Below are 13,452 nucleotides of genomic sequence, written 5' to 3'. Positions count from 1 at the left end.
CAGAAATTAAACATACAGGTGATGACCTATAGCTCCCTGAGGTCACCCCCAAACTGAAAACAAGCACAGGTATCTCCCAGCCCAACTGTGAACCGAGCCATGAACATTGGGGTCCCTGGAAGGTGGGAAAGGGGGAGACCACTGCCCCCCCGACTCCAGATGCCTCCTTGGGCCACAGCATTTGGATGCTCTGAATGGAGGCACAAATTCACAAAGGCCTCTTAAGTGCCCTGCAAGGGAGAACCCGTGGGGACAAACTCACCGTGTGGACAAAGAAGGTTTTAAAATTCTTAGCCTCTGGCCGGAGTTCTTGTGACCATGGAATTTCACCTTTCAAGACTTTGTTGACAGGATCCACATAATATAAGTGTGGCCCTTCTGTGAGCAGTAACTGTCGTCGCCGTGCAAATAAACCCTGATGCAAATTAAGAAGAAAAAGAAAGAAAGAAGACACTGCTAGTTAAGGCTCAGAAGTGGATGCTGACAGCACTTACTGCTGCCTTGGAGGTTGGACTGTCAGAGTAGCTCCAGGCACAGGGACCACTGCCAGCCACCTGCCCACTCGCCTGGGACAGAGGGGCGTGCACACCTCCTCCTCACCTGGACCCAGCCCCTCAGGTCAGAGAGAAGCGGGCAGCACTCACTGCCCGGCCTGTCTCCCTCTGTGAGCTGGATCCCGACGGCCCTGTGCCGGGCGTCATGTGGGGGAGCGGTCACACAGGCAGCGCACCCGAGGCCAGCACACCGGCACACGGCCCTGTTGCTGAGTCGGCCAAGAGGGGCCTGCCCTTGGCAGTCAAGACCCTGCCGCTTCTCCTGCCCTCTGCTCCGTGCCGAGGCACAGTGTCCTGTCTGCTGGCGGTCCCACCACAAGCCACCTTCACAGAGGTTCTCATGGCAGAGATGCCCCAGGGTATGGGAGGCTGAGTGCAGCCAGCATTGCAGGCTGGGAGCCCTAACTGAGAAGGGCCCACAGCAGCAGAGAGAGAACATGTGTGGAGTCTGATATTTTGGACATGTTAATCCATTTAATTAATCCATAAGACATAATAAATAAGATTTTCAAAAACAATTCTAATGAAGTAATAAATGACTTGCTGGGATTCAAACAGAACCTCTTCAACCAGACAGAAACCTTGACCTCAGTGAACCCAGCCTCAGGCATAAATCGGAACCCTGGCTCCCCAGTCAGAAACGAGAATCTGCATTTCTGTCTGCCACGGCCTCTGCGTGCTTTCAAGTGCCTCCCCCGAATGGCTGAAATCTTCCTCAGCTATGAAATCTAGAGATGATCTCTTAAAGGGAACCAAGACAAAGGTGCTATGGGCAATGAGTTATACAGGAGCCCGAGGAGCAAGGCCTGATCCTGAGTGAGAACTGGGAGGAAGATACAGACGCACAGCAAGGAGCCATAGTAATCTAACTTACCTTGCGCTTGTCTACTGGACCCATTTTTAGTATTAAATTATTTTCTACAAACTGGTGCCTATAAAAAGAAGAAAACATGAATGAGACACCCATATCAGAGTCAGAGACAGAAATTCTCCAAACTCCTCCCTTCAAAACAAACTCCCCGATGGCATTGTGAACTTTGCTTCAGTAACGTGAGAAAACCCAAATGTACCTTAGCATGCAAGCCCTACTGCTTTACAGAATTTGCAATCTGTATGTGGACCAGGGTCCACAGATCCTAGAAATATCACCTACCCTCACCTCTCCTCAGCAGTGTTTGCACAGCAGGGGAAAGGCAGAGGGGAGGTGGTGGGAACACAAGTCTTCATTACTTTAAGCAAGGCTGGGGTGAGACGCAGAACCCCACCAGAGCGGGGAGGCCGCTGCGAGGAAAGCTCAGGATGCAGACTGTTGTTCTCAAGTCACCTCCTCAAGCTGGGACCCCAACTCAGCACTCAGAAACCACTGCACTGTTTAGAATCACAAATCCCTAAAAGAGCCAAGTGGGAAACTTGGTTTAAGAACATCTTATCTGGGGACTTCCCTGGAGGTTCACTGGTTAAGACTTCACCTTCCAATGCAGGGGGTGCAGGTTCGACCCCTGGTGGGGGAGCTAAGATCCCACATACCTCAAGGCCAAAACACCAAAACATAAAACAGAAGCAATACTGTAACAAATTCAATAAAAGACTTTAAAAATGGTCCACATCAAAAATAAAGAGAACATCTTATCTGGTATTTCTACCATAGTAATAAAGCACTTGTATACAATGACGGCAGGAATTTAGAAGGAAAAGCTTCAAATACAGGTTTTGACTTAATATATGTTGTTACCAAGTATAGTCCACTTTGATTCGTAGGAGTTTAATTTCTGCAGGTTCTCTCTTTTGGTTAAAGCTAACAGTTACTGCTTTACGTTCTGTCTGATTTTACTGAAATTCCTAAGGTTCTACTGTAGAAACAGTAAAAGGCATATGACAATTGTCTCCTCAAACAGTGACAATTTTACCATGTGAGTATCTGAGCACATCCACCTGCTTCCCCTGGCTCCTCTTGGGACGTCCTCCCACCGAGCTTAACTGGCCCCCAGGTCTGCCCAGCCTAACCCACCAGACCAAGGCCCACTCCCCAGAGCCCACTGGGCTTCTCCACCAAGGCCCCATCACGGAGGACCCAGGCCCAGGTAAACTGACACAGCATCATATGGATTTTGAAAACAACTAAGAAAAATGTCAATAACAACAAAAAAAGTGTTATGACCTTTTTGAGGAAAAGTGCGATGCTTCCTCTCAGACGTATTTAAAAACCAAACAAACAAAAACAAGACTTGAAACAAAGAAAAAAATCAAGGAGATTTTATGAGAAGGAGATGTAATGAGGGTCACTGCAGCACAAGAAATACAGGGCCAAAGGGAAAGCCCCTTAACCAGCAGGCCCTACTATGTCAGAATGTTTGCGTAGTAAAGAACCACAAATTGATAATAAGCGGAAGACTTTAATTAAATTATCGGCGGGGCGGGTGGGGCGGGCCAGGCAAGTGCCGTCTAATCCCAGGCCAGTTAAGGACCACACCACCAAGGCCTCCAGTTAGCTGGGCTGCTGGGGCTGGATCGCCAGGGCAGCCTGACAGGCAAGGACAGAAGAAGCCTCAGGGAGCCTTTGCAGCCTCAGCTGGGTTAACATGAAGGACGGTTTAAAACAGTATATTAAACAAGAGAACGAAAAAGAGAAGGGGCCAGTCACCTACGCTGAAAAAACAAGTCACCAAATACAGAGTAACAGACATGACTACACGGGAACAAACGGAATCTCTAACTACAAAAATAACCAAAATTCACATGAGAAAAGGCTGGAGAAGATTTTCAGCAAATGTTACCTATAAAGAGTAAACATTTGTACTCTAGAGAGCATACATAAAGCAACATAAAAGGCTTAAAACCTTGAAAGAAAACTGAGAAAGGACACAAACTGGAAATTCCCAAAAGGGAATTAAGTGACCACAAATTCTCAATGGCTCTAAACAAAGAAAGGAAATTGAGCCCCACTTTTCAGGCGTTCTACTGGGGTGCACTGGGGTGAGGTGAACGCAGGTGGGGGCTGTGGAGTAGCATTCTCACCAGCACCACCACCACCGGCCCTGAAATGAGGAGGACTCGCTGAATACTGCAGTAATCCGGCTCCCAGGAATTTATTCTAAGGAGGAAAAGAAAAACAAAAAGCAGCACAAATGTTCACAGCAGTACTAGTCACATGAGTGAACCTGAAGCCTGGGAAGCAGGCGAGCCCCTTCCCAGCCCTGCAGAGGGAGGGGCCCAGCTATCTCCTGACACAAGGCCAAAGCCTGCACCACACTCTCCCAGCTTCTCCCAAGAGACAGGAGAACCACGGGTGGCCCAGAGCGGGAGAGGCCAAAGCAGGGCTCCGACTGCACCCCGTGGCTGTGGTGAAACGAGCCCAGGAAGCAGGACGCAGAGTGGGTAGTCGGAGCAGCCCAAGGCTCCACTGTTAGCGTAAACACCCCGGTCCATTCATTTAGTTAACTAACCAAGCAGCTTACAACAGGCTACCGGTTATTGATCTACTTTGAAAAGCTTAAGGACTTAAAGGAATCATTTTGATCTTTTACTTCAGAAAGTCAATTCCCACCCTCCTGAAGAAAGCTCCCCCAGGCCCCCGCCCCGCACTGGCACCTTCTTCTCTCTGGCAGGTGGTAGATGCCGTCTGCAGATTAAGCGCCGAAACCAGACCTAAGTCAGAGACACGCCTGATTCTCAGCATGTAGGTAGCATGTAGTTAGCATGTAGTTAGTGTGTAGACAGGGCTTTAACACAGCCTCGCTTTCTCACACAGCCTCTGGCTCCCATCATTCAGGCGACAGTTGTCATTGCCTCTGTACAGATGTCAACGTGGGGGCTGAGAGTCTCACAACTTTCCCACCATCATTTCACAAGGGGTAACAGTGTAAAACTCCCCACTTTTTTTGATTCCAAAGCCAGTTCTCTCCTCCTCACCCTCTCCCATCCCACCCAAACCCTGAGAAGACCAACCTCAAGGATATAAACCTGAGGCCACCAGCAACTTTGGGCCATTTCAGGAGAGCCGAGTGAGTCTGCCAGGGCCCGACGGGCTCTACAACCACCTCGGGCAGGCTATCCACGCTGGGCTTCTAGGCAGGTAAGGGAGGACCACATGAGCACGGCCAGTTTGCTCTAAAATGCCATCTCTCAACCCTTCAGGTCTCAGGACCCCTTTATACTCTAACTTTATGGAAGACCCCAAAGAGCTCTCCTTCATTTGGGTTAGATGCATCGACACTTATGTATAAGAAATTAAAACAGACATGTTCAAATATTTAATTCATTAAAAAGCAAAATAAATCCATTCCACATTAACATAAATGATTTTTTAAAAATAATTTCTTTCGAAAATGAAGGTAATTAATGAGAAACATGACACTGCTGTCTTTGCAAATCTCTTTAACATCTGGCTTCACAGAAGAGAGCTGGATTTTCACATCTGCCTCTGCCTTCACTCTACTGTGATATGCTGTCCAGGCTGAAGTACATGAAGAAATCATAAGAGTATTTTAATAGCCTTTTCAGATATTTGTGGGCATTCTTCTTTGATACTACACCAAAACTCCAGAAGTGTAGTTTCTTAAACGTTAGCTGCCATGTGGAATCTGAATCCCCAAGAATGAATTTTTCATACTTTTGACATTAGAATCCACCAACCTACCTTGCACTTTGAATAGATCTTCTGCCCTTATATGATTTTACAGCACCAAACATTGGTCATCTGGAAATAGTGGTTCGCTGAGTTATGGAGATCTTCCAAATGTTGACAAATTTCATTCTACGATATCAACAAATCAATTCATAAATATTGCTACCTTTCTCCCCAAAAAAGTCTTTAAATATTGGGAAGATGTTAAGCTCACAGTGATGAATAAAGTTTCGCACAATTCTAATTTTCACTTGAAGGTTTTGATTTTATCATTGGTAACAAACACCAGCAGTTGTTTTCCTTGAAGTGACAGGCTCATTCCAGTCATTTTCCAGAAAAATGCTGGTCAAATAGCCAAGTCTGAACAACCAGTTTGTCAGTCAAACCTTCCAGTGAAAATGGTCTTCCACGAAAAGAGCAGCTCCTTCAGCTCCCAGCACAAACCACCACACACCGCTTTTCTTGAGGTAGCCGTCACCCTGTAGGTGCAGCAGAAGTGCTTTATGCGTACTTCCCTTTTCGTTCTACAGCACATTAATTAAATCAATCATCTTCAATGACCACTCCTAAGGGAGGCTGGCTTGTTGTCTTTTCCTCTGCCCCTGTGATCGTGTGGCTGTGAAGAGCCGGATCTTTTCGCACCTCCTGGTGCCATGGCCGGGATTCATGACCTGGCACTGACAGTTTTACCCACCGTTGCTCCCGCACCATCACTGTACATGTCAACATGTTTGTTCCAGAACAAATTGTGAGATTCAAAAGAGGTGCTCAACACGGACTGTCTCAGCACAACGTGTGCTTTCTGCCAAGCACTTAGGTAAAAGAACCATCTTTCTTTGATGGTAAGTTGGGGTGAACACCGGACAAATACAAGTAAAGCAGTGAGTCTAGTCCCATGTGTAGATTCATCCACTTGGAAGGCAAAAAAACAATTTGGAGGTAGAGATACCAACTCACTCCCTGTGTCCTCCGCAGCCACATCTTTAATCCAGAGAGTCGCTGTATCGTATCGTGGACCACCGTTGTGGCCGGGATTCCTCTCAGTGGCTCTCATCTGCATCAATAGCATTCACTCAGCAGGGTCAATGGCCCGAGGCTCTTCAGCCTCCCAGCGCTTGTGTGACTCCTCCCGCTGCCCCACTTAACTCCTCGGGTAAGGCGCTGCAGAGGCTTTCTGATGTTTGGCTCTGAAAGAGCTCATCACGGGTACACTTACAATATTCAATTCCTGTATTTTAAAATTCTGAATGACTGGTCTCTAAATGATGCTGCAACTTAACTGGCACCAAAATAATATGCAAAGACATTCTGTTCATAGACACAACACAACAAGGTATTCACATCTATAAAGCCAGGGAAAGACAGCCTTTTGTCCTATTTCTGTTTCATATTTACAGTTTTGCCTAGTTTCTCTGGAGTGGATTCCTTCCTTCCATGAGTCAGAGAACCCAGTGTCTTCTTTTTGCATCTTTAGACTGAGGTGATGCTACTGTGGGTGGGAAAGCAAGTCTTCTCCCTTTTTAAGTCAATGATCTATACTCAAATATGAAAAACATATAAATGTTCTTTTGTTTTAGAATATATCATTAAAATCTAAAATAAGTTTCAGATAGAAATTATTAAAGTTTTTGAGAAATTTTAAAATAATATTGCCAAACAACTCAAAGTATACTTACTTCTTCACTGTGTTTCCATGTGGACACAGGAAAAATTTCAGGATTGCAAAGCAGTAAATTACTCGATGATAGGAAGTTACAATAATTATAGGAGGTATAGCTGAAAATAGCTAGTAAGAGCCCAGCAGAAATACTGAGAACTTATTAATGTCTAAAAGTGCACATATTTATACCATAAACCTACTTCTTTAGAAGATTCAAAAGACAGAAAACACAAATTCCATTAGCTGTCAAAGCAATGTCATCCTACAGTGTGTAGCTTCTGAAAAACTCCACTGTACATTTATAGAAAATAAAAGTAGAAAAGCAGACACCATCTTAGTATTATTACAGAATGATTATTATGGTCCATGGGCCAGACATTGAGAATCACCGTTCTAAAGAATGTGCCTGAGGGATCTCCACTGACCAAATGAGAAATGCCTTAAGCTTTCCACAGCCAGCTTCCAAATGGGATTGAATTGGGAGGAAAGGGAAGAGAGCGCAGAAAAAAAAGAAAGAGTGGGTGAGAGGTTGCAGGGCCTGAACGGCCACCAGTCGCTCTGCCCTGGCCGGAACTTAGGCTGAAGGGCCCGGGCTGCCCAGGGCCTCTGAAAACACCCCGGGCGAGGCACATGGGCCTTCTGAGTAGCCACCCCCATGCCGGCAACAGTGCTTCTCGGCCGTGCTCTGCACCCGGCCAAGCCTGTGGGGAGGACACAGCAGGCCCTTCTCAGGGATCACAACCTGGTGCATGGACCTGCTCAGAGCAGGGCGCCCAGAAGGAGCCCTTCCCTCCTGCTCAGTACACATTAGGGCTCCTCGGAACACCACTGCAGGAAACGTAAGCCCCCAAGAACTGGAGATTGTTTCAGCTGGCCAAGAGATACACTCACTTTTCAAGAGATGATCTTTTTTTTTTTTTTTTTTTGATGTGGACCATTTTTAAAGTCTTTATTGAATGTGTTACAGTATTGCTTCTATTTTATGTTTTCGTTTTTTGGCCACGAGGCACGTGGGATCTTAGCTCCCCGACCAGGGATCGAACCCACACGCCCTGCATTGAAAGGCGAAGTCTTAACCACGGGACCATCAGGTAAGTCCCTAGAGACAATCACTTCTAATTGTACAAAATCCTAGCCTCATCCACCTGCCACTTTTCCTCTGCGTCCCCCACTCCCATTCCTCCACACAACAGCGCCCATGTCCAGGTGGTCTCTCTTCCTCTAAGCCTCCTTCCCCACCCCCACCCAGGCTCCTCTCTGCCTGTGCAAAAGGTGAAACCATAAAAATGCTTGAAGAAAATGTCTAGGTGGAGAAGCTCTTCTCAACAGGACCAAGATGGAAAGCAGAAAATAAACACACAAACAGGTTCAACTTTGTAAGAATCTGCAACTCTCCCCACCAAAAAATGCACAAATAGAATGAAGAGACAAACTGAAAAAAAAAAATGTTTGCAAAATAAACGGAGAAATAGTCTTCATATCTATGGCTCTGAAAAGTCAATTTTAGAAAGATGCAAAACATACAAGAAAAAAAGAGTCAAAGGATACAAATGAACCTCAAAAAATAAATACAAATGGCCAATAAACATGGAAGATGTTTGCCTCGATAAGAACACAAACGCCAATCACATGGGTCCATTTCTAGAGCATCTGAACGCTCCAGGGCAGGAAAGGCTGTTGGGCAGCGGTTATTTAAATCATGGTGAATCCAGGTCCCAAAACGGTTGCTGGCATGCCTGGCCCACCAAGTCCCAAAGGCCAGAGCCCGGAGGGTCCCAAACCCACTCACCCCCCAGCCAGCCCTCCAAACACCCACTTCCAGTTGGACACTTTGAGGGTCCTTATCTACAGAAAGGCAGCTGTGTGAGGCGGAAGGGAGCAGAGCCTTTACAGCAGTGGTGACGAAGGCAGGACGCCCAAGCTCTGTCAGTTACCACGGCTGGCGTTCATCCCCGCGCGTTCCACCCTGCGTTTCTAAATGGGGCGCTGCTTACAGCTGTACGTTCTTACCAAGGGTTTCCGCTGGCCTGCTTCTCCAATAACAACCTCTTCTCATCTTCAGAAAACTGTAAGTCCAGTTCAAAAGAATTAGTGTCCAGGTCGTGGATATACTGCTCGATGTTGCTTCCCACCCTCTGGGGCAGCCCCGCGTCCGCGGCGGACAGGGAGTGGGAGGAGGAGGACGACGACACCTGCATGCAGCCGAACTGGCTCAGGAGATTGTCGTACTGCACAGAGAAGAGGGAAAAGTGAGAACAGTGCCTGGACTTCCCTCCAGTCCAAAGATCCAGACACACTCTGACCTATCGTACACCCAGCAGGCCTCACCCCAAAGGCCATGGGAGACGAGTCACTGACACGCAGCCCAGCTTTCTCCTCTACTACACAGCTGACCACCAGCCTCAGGCTGGATCCAGCCTGCCCTGCGTCCCCCTTCTGATGGCAATGTCAGAAGCTGTTCGCCCCAGAGAGGAGCTTATCCTCAGTATTAACCTACAGGAAGGGGAGGCCCGGGACCTGTGGCCTGCTGGCCTCTTTGAGCCCCGTGCTGCCCTGGAGGATCAGGATTAAGATGGCGACACTTGAGTACCAAGAAGCCAGAGCTCTCAACATGGCAAACATGATGGAACAGCAGACAGAGGGCCTGCAACAGACACTCAAGAGTACGCACACACCCATGAAGCCAGGCTCCCTGGGCACCGAGACCTGAGACAACCGGGGCCTCAGTGGCTCCCTCAGAGCCTGGCCAGCAGAGCATGCTGCTCCCCTGGCACACCCCTGCCAAAGGCCCTGGGGACCCCGCCTGTGCCTGCCGGCCATGACCCCAGAACAATATCAGGGCCCAAGGGCCTGGTCGGCAACTAGGGCCAAGGGAGGGAGCCCTTTGCAGTCTGCACACGCAGAGGCTGTGGACAGCCGTGACCACTGAGGTAGGGAAGCAAGTCAGTGGGGAGCACAGATGGCACTCCACATCTGGCTCAATTCAAGTCTGGGCATAAAGGATATTTTAGGGCAAAAAAGGGAGGGATGTGTTGCTTAAAACAGTAGGTAGGAGACATAGGGGGCTCTTGATCTCCAAGAGGTGATGCCAGTTGTAATTTTAACTTAGCCTTGGATGACTTTTACGTGAACTCTAGAATTCCTCAGTCAACTGAGGCGGAACTCTATATAAGATAACTGGTTGCAATAAGCCACAATGACAGAAATCAAACCAGAAATATGGACTATGACTGATAAACAAAACACCTGACATTACATGTAAATATGGGGGTCCTGGTGGAGGGTGACCTGAAGGTGGTGACAGACACACTGCAGCTCACCATCCTCCTCAGCCCATTTCTGCATGTTTCACACCGTCCATAAGGAAAGTTTAAAGGACAAAGTATACTGAAGACCCTATGTCTGAGCTTCCCTCGGACCCCAGGGTGCCTCATCCCTCGAGCCTGTGCCACTGTCCCGCTTGTACCAGGCACTAAGAGCCGATAGTGACCAGTGTCCATCCTCAATACTACATCCCCCCAAAGTTCAAAGCAGCAGCAGCACCCTGGGATTCTCTGGGAAATACCAGAGGCATTCCAGAATGTCTTCAGATACAAAATTATAAGGACATCAGCCAGAACCGGAAAACAGAAGCCCACCAGGAGAATCAGCGCCCAGGCTCTGGTTCGACCCCTTTGGGCAAAAATTAACTAGAGGAAATGAGAAAGGGATGCACGCACCTGGTGATCTGCACTCGGGGCAGACGTAAGCCTCTTCGGCCCCAGTCTCAGTGGGACTCAGACTCGGGCCACAGAGTGTTCACTGCCCCTCCCCCTCCACGGATCTACATTGGCTCCCCCTTTAGCCACTCATCCCACCACCTGGGGTCCCTGGCCCCGCCCAGAGGAGCCACTTCCCAGGCGGGGCCGGCAGGACCCATCTCGGCCCTGGCGCACTGGCTTACATTGCCGTAGCAGTCCTCATCATCTTCTGACATGGCCGGTAAGTAAGCTGTGAGCTTCGGAGGCGTCTGGTGATGCAGGTTCTCCCACGTGATGGACTCAAAGAACGGATGAGCTTTCAGAGGGCCGTACCCTTCCATTTCTTCACAGCCTAATCGCTTTGTGGCATCTAAAACCTTAAATAGAAGTCAAGTCAGCATTGGGGTTAAAAAGTAATTCTGACAAAAAAAATTACTTCTGAGTAGTAGTTCTTTTCAATTCTTGGGATCTCCTGGAAATAGGAAGGGCACAGTGTGCTAGGGACAACTGAGTCACCATGGGGGGTAGGGGGGTGGCCACGCACAGCTTTCACTTCTCCGGAGTCTCTGCTCCTCCCCCCACAGGTGAAAATGAATCACTACATCAAAAGTTAAATGAATAGCAGCAAGTATTCTCTTAAAATCCTAAAACAAGAAAAAGAGGAACTCACTGGCTTTAATAAGAGAATGAAGAGTTTACATGAACAGGAAGCTATCACAGACGGGGAGTAAAGTGCCTTGGGTCCCCCGCCTGCACGTGGTCTCAAAGGGCCCCACAGCCAGCTCCTCCAGAATTCGGCTGCCCCCCCCAGACCCACAGAGGATCCAACGCACTCCCCCACTGAGGGGACAGACACACAAGGGACAGGTGGGAAGAGGCTGACTGACCCTGCTCCCCCAAAATCAAGTGAATGGAAGGTCTGGAGCCAAAACACACCAGGGGAAGGGACACTATAGTTTCTAGAACATAAACAGACACTCCCTTCCTGGGTAAATCTGTTTACCTTTGCTATATAGCTTGGGTTGATCTTTAGCACCTTCACGTAGCTGACTCTAAAGTTGATACAGATGTCGCTAAGTAGAATTTACAACCACCTGCCACTGCAGCACACCGAGCTGCTGCAGCGTCTGGTAACTTAAAATGGTGTGTGTGTTGATGAGCAAATGCAAAGTGATACAGTAATTTCCTATCTTATTAAGCTCAAGAATCAGGCACTTGGAAACTGAAAAGGCCTAACAGGATGAGACTGAAGATATGCATCTACCTACAATCACTATCAACCCTAAAATGCCCTTTTATTAAACATAGGTGCCTCCAAGGAAAGGCCCTCTGACCACAAGTTCAGAGGGACTCAGGGTGTGGCTACTGGATCATCCCACCAGAAGAAAATTTGAAATATTTACCAGAAGTTTTTCCACAAGATCTCTTGCCTTAGGAAAGAATTTTTCAGGAAAGTCATATTCCAACTTAATGATCTTCTGAAATATAAGATATTCATTTCTGTAAAATAAGAAAAGCCATCATTCTGGGCAGGGTCACACAAACCTCCCCAGTACAGAGCTGTACTTTCCTGGGACAGCCATCTGCCTCTCTCCCCAGAGAGCCACCATGTTCACTAAAGAGCCATCATAAAACTTCCCCCCACTCTGCCCTAACCCTGGGACTGCCCCCTCCCACTTCTCTGTCAGGCTGCTGAGAAGGGCTAGGAGTGGGGTGTGGGGTGTGGGTCTCTTACCCAGCTCGGAACGGTGGCAGTCCTGCCACAAGCTGGTATATTATGCATCCAAGAGCCCAAAGGTCTGAACTTTAAGGGAGGGGAAAAACAAAGAAGAATGACATTTGTAACATTTCAGTGGCGAGCATGGTTCATTTCCATCCTGTCTGTTCACACCACCCATTTCAGCCTCTAATCTATTTCTCACCTTTAAAACCAGGTCAGTGTGAGGGTGAAAACCTGCTCTGGGATCTCCTTGAGGGGGCCCCTCTGCGGATCCAGGACCAGAGGATCCCTCCCACACACAGCAGGCACTACTGGGCCAGGCTGGGCGCCTCGCTCAGGGGCAACCAACGACCTCACAGGCCCGGTCTGGTCCTGGCCAGGGAGCAGCGGTCACTCCTGACTACAGCAAATACTGGCCAAAAAGCCCCTTCTTCCAGTGCCAGGGGCAGGGGCAGGGGCACTGGCAGGTTGGTACAGCTGAGTCTCAGATTCTCTCACAGCTCACTGTTTACCCCCAGGCCACAGACGCGAGCTCATGTATGCCAAGGAGCCAAATCACAGTCCACAGGATGCGCACAAAACAAGCTTTCTCTTTCCCTTCTTGGACTCACTGTGCAAAGCCCTGCCCCTCCTTTATGAACATTTTAATTATACATTTAAAAAATTTTTATTTTTATTTATTTTTGGCTGCATTGGGTCTTCGTTGCTGTGCATGGGCTTTCTCTAGTTGCGGTGAGTGGGGGCTACTCTTCATTGTGGTGCGTGGGCTTCTTGTTGCAGTGGCTTCTCTTGTTGCGGAGCACAGGCTCTAGGAGCGCGGGCTTCAGTAGTTGTGGCACGTGGGCTCAGTAGTTGTGGCACACGGGTTCAGCAGTTGTGGCTCGCAGCTCTAGAGCACTGGCTCAGTAGTTGTGGCGCGTGGGCTTAGTTGCTCCGCAGCATGAGGGATCTTCCCAGATCAGAGCTCAAACCCGTGTCCCCTGCATTGATTGGCAGGCGGATTCTTAACCACTGCGCCACCAGGGAAGCCCTTAATTATACATTTTAAAGGAAACACACTACGGTTCTGAATTTCCCTAAGTCTTTTCCAGAACCAGCTGGCAGGGACCCTGGAGGGGCTGCTCTGCTCACCACCCTCCTTCCCTCCTGCTCCT

At 48.4% G+C, this 13,452-nt stretch overlaps 1 protein-coding gene across 2 annotated transcripts in view; it reads right to left on the bottom strand.

Moving 5' to 3' along the window:
* PDPK1 (3-phosphoinositide dependent protein kinase 1) overlaps positions 1-13,452 on the bottom strand; it is a 71,586-nt gene that overhangs the window by 5,988 nt on the left and 52,146 nt on the right. For both annotated transcript variants that reach the window (XM_079944179.1, XM_079944180.1), the window contains 6 exons: positions 12,314-12,382; positions 11,982-12,078; positions 10,782-10,955; positions 8,849-9,066; positions 1,429-1,486; positions 263-415 (listed from right to left, as the gene is read on the bottom strand). In XM_079944179.1, coding sequence (XP_079800305.1) covers positions 263-415; positions 1,429-1,486; positions 8,849-9,066; positions 10,782-10,955; positions 11,982-12,078; positions 12,314-12,382 — 769 coding nt within the window. The remainder of the gene's footprint in view (positions 1-262; positions 416-1,428; positions 1,487-8,848; positions 9,067-10,781; positions 10,956-11,981; positions 12,079-12,313; positions 12,383-13,452) is intronic.

This window comes from Stenella coeruleoalba (assembly GCF_951394435.1).
Source record: "Stenella coeruleoalba genome assembly, chromosome: 15".
Lineage (NCBI taxonomy): Eukaryota > Metazoa > Chordata > Mammalia > Artiodactyla > Delphinidae > Stenella > Stenella coeruleoalba.
The sequence above is the reverse complement of the archived record's forward strand: the minus strand, read 5'-3'. Positions and strand labels throughout refer to the sequence as shown.